Source organism: Oncorhynchus nerka, unplaced genomic scaffold (assembly GCF_034236695.1).
Source record: "Oncorhynchus nerka isolate Pitt River unplaced genomic scaffold, Oner_Uvic_2.0 unplaced_scaffold_40___fragment_2___debris, whole genome shotgun sequence".
Lineage (NCBI taxonomy): Eukaryota > Metazoa > Chordata > Actinopteri > Salmoniformes > Salmonidae > Oncorhynchus > Oncorhynchus nerka.
In genome coordinates, this window is record NW_027040326.1 from 236,099 (window position 1) to 243,936 (window position 7,838).

At 46.1% G+C, this 7,838-nt stretch overlaps 1 protein-coding gene across 1 annotated transcript; it reads left to right on the forward strand.

The window, feature by feature from the left end:
* The first annotated feature begins 1,355 nt into the window (after positions 1 to 1,355).
* On the forward strand, positions 1,356 to 4,253 carry LOC115101744 (calcium/calmodulin-dependent protein kinase II inhibitor 2-like). Its single transcript, XM_029621210.2, has 2 exons — positions 1,356 to 1,966; positions 2,541 to 4,253. The coding sequence occupies exons 1-2, from the start codon at positions 1,801 to 1,803 to the stop codon at positions 2,609 to 2,611; spliced, it is 237 nt and encodes a 78-aa protein (XP_029477070.1). The 5' UTR covers positions 1,356 to 1,800; the 3' UTR covers positions 2,612 to 4,253.
* The last annotated feature ends 3,585 nt before the right edge of the window (positions 4,254 to 7,838 follow it).

Below are 7,838 nucleotides of genomic sequence, written 5' to 3' on the forward strand. Positions count from 1 at the left end.
CAGTGACATCCAGTCAGTAAAACGTATGAGAAGTAGCAAGATGCCGCATCGCAAATATCTTGTAAAGAGAAAGATGCTTTTGAACAGTGCCCAAGATGTAAACTGAAAATATTTGGCATGGGTCCCCAGATCCTCAAAAGGTTCTACAGCTGCAAATGTAATGGAACATCTAATCAAACACTCCATGAGAACCCATGAGCTCATGTTGCACAACATTTCTATAGGCTATGCAATTGCTCGGAAAAACAGACTAAGGGCCTTTATTAAATATAATGTCCATGATTTGATGAATTTCAAGTTGTTATGCAATTCAAAAGGTTATTGTGGATAAGGGAATTAAATGTATTTTATATTTTTTGGCGAATGTCTGTTGAATGTTGAATATCAAACCAACTTTACCTCGGTTATATTATGTTCAAAACAAAACAGCAGAAATCGCGAAAGACTCAAATGTGCGCGGGTACTGTCCATCGTGCTGAAGTTGATTTATCTTGTGCGTTTGGAGACCGCCCTCCCTCGCCTAACAAGGGAGCATCCTGCAAAAACCATATGCCTACATCGATATTGAACTGCATGTTTTCAAACACCCCTCTATGAAATAACTAGGCCATAATGTTATTAGTTGATACTTCATCACTGTATAGAAATAGGCTTTGTTAAAGGCATACAATTGTATAATGGTGTGTGTAGACTGCTTTTAACCTCTGGAAAAGAGGTAGGCCTACTCCCTGCAGTCTAAAATTACATGTCAGCGATGAATTAGTAAATTATCCATGAAGCCTACAGTGTAACTATCCCATCAACGGAGAATTTGCTTAAAAGTGGCATTTGTGATCCTCGTTCGCCCGCTGCTACTGTGTGATTTTGCTTTGTAGCTACGGGAAAAGACGTGCGTGAGTAAGGCACTTCCGACTTCTGTGCGCATACAGACTCTCAAAGGAGCAGGTAATGATTTCCTGTGAGAACCCGGTGTCACCAGAGCCAATGTCAAGCAAGAGCCACCAAGGAGGCTGGTTTACAGGAAGGAAATATACTGAATACGAGGAGAGAAACACATTACAATGTCAAGCGTAATAGGTAAACAAAAAAAGGAGACTCCCAATAACTAGTAATACGCGCAAATGCACGAGTAGGTTATATTCATAATGCTCAGATTAAATATAATTAGCCTACGTAGGCATAGCACATGCGTAAATATCATCACATTGTAATAACTTATTTAGGCTAGAAATTTGTTCAGCATAGAAAAGATTACTCCCCAAATAAAAGGTTTACCTCAGTTGCTCCAGTAGCTCTAGCTCGGTGGTCATGAATTGATAGCCTACATTTCTGTTACCTCCACAGTACATATTATATATTTCGCCTGTTGATGTCACCCTTAGCCTACTCCTCCAGCATTCGGAGTCCCCCAGCACACACACACACGCAGATGGATAACTTCGCCGTTCCTCCTGGGTTTCCTTTATGATCCCGGGATCTCCCACTTTCCTCATCAGACTTCATCTAGCAACACATGCGAACAGACCGCTCCTCTGCTCTCCTTTCTACCAGCGACACAGCAGCCTGCTACCACCCCGCACCACGACACCTCAACCAGGACTCTTCACCTTCATCCTTCGCAGACTGGCTACGCACGACGAAGTAATCGAGTGATTTTCCTTCCAAACGGATTTCCACCGAAAAGCTCGACAAGTGCAAGTACCAAGACAAGGATTTCTGGGCTATATCGACTAAAGCCGCCGACTTCAAAACGTTTTTTTTTTTCACCGCTGTTGATCCGTCTGTCTCAGCCGTGCCATAATGTCCGAGGTGCTGCCTTATAGCGAGGGGAAAATGAGCGGCTATGGGGACACCGAGGCCAGTCAGATATCCTTTAGCTGCGGGCTACAGGACACCAATTCGTTCTTCGGGGCGTCGCAAGCGAAAAGACCCCCAAAGCTGGGACAGATCGGCAGAGCCAAGAGAGGTAAGAGCTGGTTATTGGAATGGATTGTTGAATAGAGGTTTTGTTTTGGTGATCAAAAACAAAGGCTTGGCTTGGCCATGCTTGTGTGAACTTTAACTCTAACCTATGCTACAGTTACCTAGCCTACTTGTTATAAAACAAAAAGATAAAACACAGATATGCATCTGACCTCTAAATTATGAGGCAAACATTTGTTGATATAACAAAGGTCAGCAGCTGAGCCCAGTTGAAAGTGATGCATGAGAATAATGGACTACTGATGTGCTATCAAAATGTATTTCAGTAGCTATAGGCTACTATATTTATTCTTTACATATGTTCTGTCTTTTTAAAATAACAAAGTTGTCCTCATTGCATGCGTGGCTATGTGCCATTATGGACAAGGCATTGTTTGCAGTATTTCAGGACCAAGGTCAGAGGTTTGACACAACATGTATTCCTTTGTTGCACCAGTCCCCATCCTATTCACTCAAAGCCTTTGCAATGACTTGATTTGGTGTCTGTAAAACATTTTTAAGAAACAGTTATATGCTATGTCAGTAATAAACCAAATAATTTCTTCTCCCCTCCGCAGTGGTCATCGAAGATGACCGAATAGACGACGTCCTAAAGGGGATGGCAGACAAGTCGTCACCTGGTGTTTAAAGGTGAACGACGCCTTGCAAACTTTTTATTTTGATCAGCGATTTAAAGCACCTGTCGGTTGTGCATGTTCGAGGATTGTAGGAGAAACGATGGCACGAAGCGAAGACAAGGGGAAGGAAAGGAAAGGAAAGAAGTATGTGAAGATTGGACGAGAAAGCAGAGGAAGACACCAGAAAAGACAGATTTATCATGGGGTTGCTGGCAATTCTCCAAACGAAAAGCCATTTTAACTTGTGCTGCGCGGCGTGATGTTGAGATGGCGGACCCTGGCTCTGATGGATGAACTTGCCATTACTTCACAACCATCTTCCAAAAGCGCCGTAAAGCAACACAAAACTACAAGTGGTGGCTGAATCTCATTTCAAGCTCTATTTCTGTAGTTGTATACAATAGCCTTCCTAAGCTCAAAGACCATAGTCCCCTTACACGCTTGGCATTGTTGATAACAAATCGGCGACATCGCATTCAAGGGAGCTGTCCTTTTCAGCACTGGTCGAACGTAGAGAATGCATTCCGATTGCTGCTAAAGCTTTTAAATACTGACCAAACAAACACTGTCCAGTAACTAGTATAGACCCATTGTATGTACAAAAGAAAATATATATAAATACACACACACACACACACACAACCAAGGATGGTGCAATGTTAATATTTCCTTTCCTAGGCCTGTATTCATCTAGGCTCCATCTGTAAAGAATAAGCTAGTAATGCATAGTCCCCAGGTTCAAATGAATTAAAATGATACATGGTGTTTCATTACCCCCCCCCCACGGTTAACGATGCAGGTCGGCGCCTTCATGAAACCTACCGACACCAATACATAGCTGTTTCACTTTTTACAGACTCCAAATATCGAAGGAGGCGAGATCGGCAAATTATGTTTGGAAAAATAGTCATGAAATTGATGGGGAAATGTTTTATTTATTTATATTTCGCAATTATTTGTGTTTTTTTGTCTTCGATAATTAAAAAGTCATTCTATTTTCTCCATCTATTTGCATGAACTTTCGCTCTGGTGCCAACACAGGTGCCACCACTCTTACCCTGGCACGCTTCTTTTGAACTAAATTCATATTTGTATTTTTATATCTAAACAATTGTATTGAGAAATGTGCTAGTCTACCATCTTACAATTCATCAACACAATTGTGTGTACTTTGGAAAGGATATGCAGATTGAGACCATATAGGCCTAACGGAGAATCGAAGAGATTTGGGTTTTGACTTTTCTCATTCAATATCATTTTTTAAAGACTAACTGAATGTGTTTGGGGTTTTGCACACATCAATGTTAACCTATTATTGAGAAATTGTATCCTGTGACTTGAGCTTCGTTGATGAATTTGTTAGAAAATAGCCTTTTTTTTTGTATATTGCACTGTTTACGAGGATCCTCAAATAACACGTTGGATTTTGACAGATTTTGGACATCAAAGTTGTTTTTTTATTTAGTTTATCTTGCACCATTCTTCTAAGGAAACTCAATATGGTTTGTTGTGCATGAAACCTTAATATTTCCATTAATGAAACATTGTTTTACGAAGCAAAAAAAGCAACAGTGTCATGACATTCTAAGAATGAGTCATTGAATATTATGATGCCATTTTCACTGTATTTGGTGAACAAATAAATGGTGAAAGAACATGTCAAATGTGGTCCTATGGTATTCATTTTCCAAGATCTCTCCATCATCACAGAGTAAAAACATTAACACATGGCAGTTAATACGTAATGACAGCTGGTTTGGCTTTGGATTACAACCACATTGTTGGACATAAAGTGGATGAACGCCCAATGGATTACAGTAGATCTCCAAGCTATAGCTCATAGTCTTTGATGACAATTATAGGCTACTGTATACCTGATGACCAGATGGTTCTGGTCAAATGTAGTGCACGGCAACACGGTGGGCAACACGGTGGGTAACACGGTGGCCAACACGGTGGGCATCACGGTGGGCAACACGGTGGGCATCACGGTGGGTAACACGGTGGGCAACACGGTGGGCATCACGGTGGGTAACACGGTGGCCAACACGGTGGGCATCACAGTGGGTAACACGGTGGGCAACACGGTGGGCATCACGGTGGGTAACACGGTGGGCAACACGGTGGGCATCACGGTGGGTAACACGGTGGCCAACACGGTGGGCATCACGGTGGGCAACACGGTGGGCAACACGGTGGCCATCACGGTGGCCAACACGGTGGCCAACACGGTGGGCATCACGGTGGGTAACACGGTGGCCAACACGGTGGGCATCACGGTGGGCAACACGGTGGGCAACACGGTGGGCATCACGGTGGGCAACACGGTGGGCAACACGGTGGGCATCACGGTGGGTAACACGGTGGCCAACACGGTGGGCATCACGGTGGGTAACACGGTGGGCAACACGGTGGGCATCACGGTGGGCAACACGGTGGCCATCACGGTGGCCAACACGGTGGCCAACACGGTGGCCAACACGGTGGGCAACACGGTGGCCAACACGGTGGGCATCACGGTGGGTAACACGGTGGCCAACACGGTGGGTAACACGGTGGGCAACACGGTGGGTAACACGGTGGGCAACACGGTGGCCAACACGGTGGGCATCACGGTGGGTAACACGGTGGCCAACACGGTGGGTAACACGGTGGGTAACACGGTGGGCAACACGGTGGGTAACACGGTGGGCATCACGGTGGGCATCACGGTGGGTAACACGGTGGGCAACACGGTGGCCAACACGGTGGGCAACACGGTGGGCATCACGGTGGGCAACACGGTGGCCAACACGGTGGGCATCACGGTGGGCAACACGGTGGCCAACACGGTGGGTAACACGGTGGGCAACACGGTGGGCAACACGGTGGCCAACACGGTGGGCAACACGGTGGCCAACACGGTGGGTAACACGGTGGGCAACACGGTGGGTAACACGGTGGCCAACACGGTGGGCATCACGGTGGGCAACACGGTGGGCATCACGGTGGGCAACACGGTGGCCAACACGGTGGGTAACACGGTGGGCAACACGGTGGGTAACACGGTGGCCAACACGGTGGCCAACACGGTGGGCAACACGGTGGGCAACACGGTGGCCAACACGGTGGCCAACACGGTGGGCAACACGGTGGCCAACACGGTGGGCATCACGGTGGGTAACACGGTGGCCAACACGGTGGGTAACACGGTGGGCATCACGGTGGGTAACACGGTGGGCAACACGGTGGGTAACACGGTGGGCAACACGGTGGCCAACACGGTGGGTAACACGGTGGGCAACACGGTGGGTAACACGGTGGGCAACACGGTGGCCAACACGGTGGGCAACACGGTGGGTAACACGGTGGGTAACACGGTGGCCAACACGGTGGCCAACACGGTGGGCAACACGGTGGTCATCACGGTGGGTAACACGGTGGCCAACGCGGTGGCCAACGCGGTGGGCAACACGGTGGGCAACCCGGTGGGCAACACAGTGCAAGTTGAGATTTTCCTACAATAGTAGGCTGGGGATTCTATTGGAACAAGGGCCCTCTGGAATATTACACCAATCTATCAGCTATCAAAGTCCCTATCATAACCTGAGCTACAAGGTGTATGAATGTAAACATGGTTCTAGGCCCCAGGCCATTCATACTAACAAGGTGCCCCACACACAGTTGGCCCAGAGGGAATACTTGAATAATCCTCCCTTGAAGTCTAACATCATCTAACACTGTCAGACAGGTAAAAGCAAGGATTCCACAACATAGCTGACACCTAGCCAGTCATATCAGATCTGCCTAATGGAGGGGCCAAGTAAGGCGTAATCCCAAATTGTTGTTTACCATAGGGGTATACTACAAAGCATGATCAACGAGTTATCCAGCTAACTTGACAAAATATTCTAAGATATCTTTTCATTTTTTAGAAACAGGCTTGAAATGGGCACGGTATAATTGACTCAACAACCAAAACCATATATCTAAGTTGAGGTTTCTTAATTAAGCAGAACATCAATAGTTGTTTCTGGTTGTTTATCAAAGTTAGCTGGCTAACTCATTGATCCTGCTATGTAGTATACTCCCCAGGTGCATTTAGTTAGTCAGCTAACTTTGATAAAATAACAGAAATAACTGTCTTTTCTGGTTCATTAAGAAAGCTAAACTTTGATATGTGTTTGAATTTGAATCTGCGTGTAGTCTACCCCAGAGTAGTATCACTCTGTAATGCTACAGACAATAACAAAACAAGCCTCTCCATTCTCACTACTCACACACTCCTGGTTATAGTCTTTTCTGTTGCAGTCTCTGAACTGAATGGACACACATTACCATCAACCTTTGTTGTGTTGTGGGCAATGTGTGTGTGTTCATAGCCTGATACATTTTCAAATCTGATGTTCAGTACTAAGTTGGATGGGCATGACCACCAATCACTACTGACCACTTTGTTGCACTTTGTGAGTGTGTGTGTGTTTGAACCCTGTCACATTGTTTCTGTTGATTGTTTACCACTGAAACTATTGGCATGCATGGGAAAACGTAACGTTATGACTATAACTACTGTTCTCTGAAGGATGGGAAACAAGGAACAACACAACTATGGAGAGTCACACTCACACAACTTTGACTGAAGAACTCAAATCACACCTGACAAGAGCCTATGAAATCCACGCCTCGCTGGAAGCCCCGCCTTACACAGGTGATAAGCCTCAGGCTCCGATTCATTCCTTCAACCCAGTACCCCTCTTCACCGTGCCCAGAACCGATCGGCGTGGGCCAAAGAGGTGTTGAACCTCGTTTCCCTACTTCAAGGAACAGTAGTTAGTCATAACGTTACGTTCCCTTTCAGTCAGTACTCTCGGTAGAACACAACCATGGGGGAATCACGCCCCAAGTCGACCTCAATGGATATAAAATGAAACGGCCCGTGGTAGACCACACAGTCCTCCACCTCACAAGATGCGGTAGTCGGGTTATTGGGTACACTACACGCTGCTTAATAACCCTCTCCTGTACTAGCTGTAATCACACTGTGGGCTACATTGGGAGCAGTGACAACCAGGCAATAAAACCTCACTAAAGTGTGTGGTGATGCCCAACTTGCCACAGCACAAATATCCCCTACAGTCAACCCCTTTTATATAACGGCCAAAACGCTGCCAGACCTCTGGTGGAGTGGGAGCATACACCACCTGGTAACCCTTGCCACTTTCTGCTACAGAGTATTGGGAAAGTATTCAGACCCCTTGA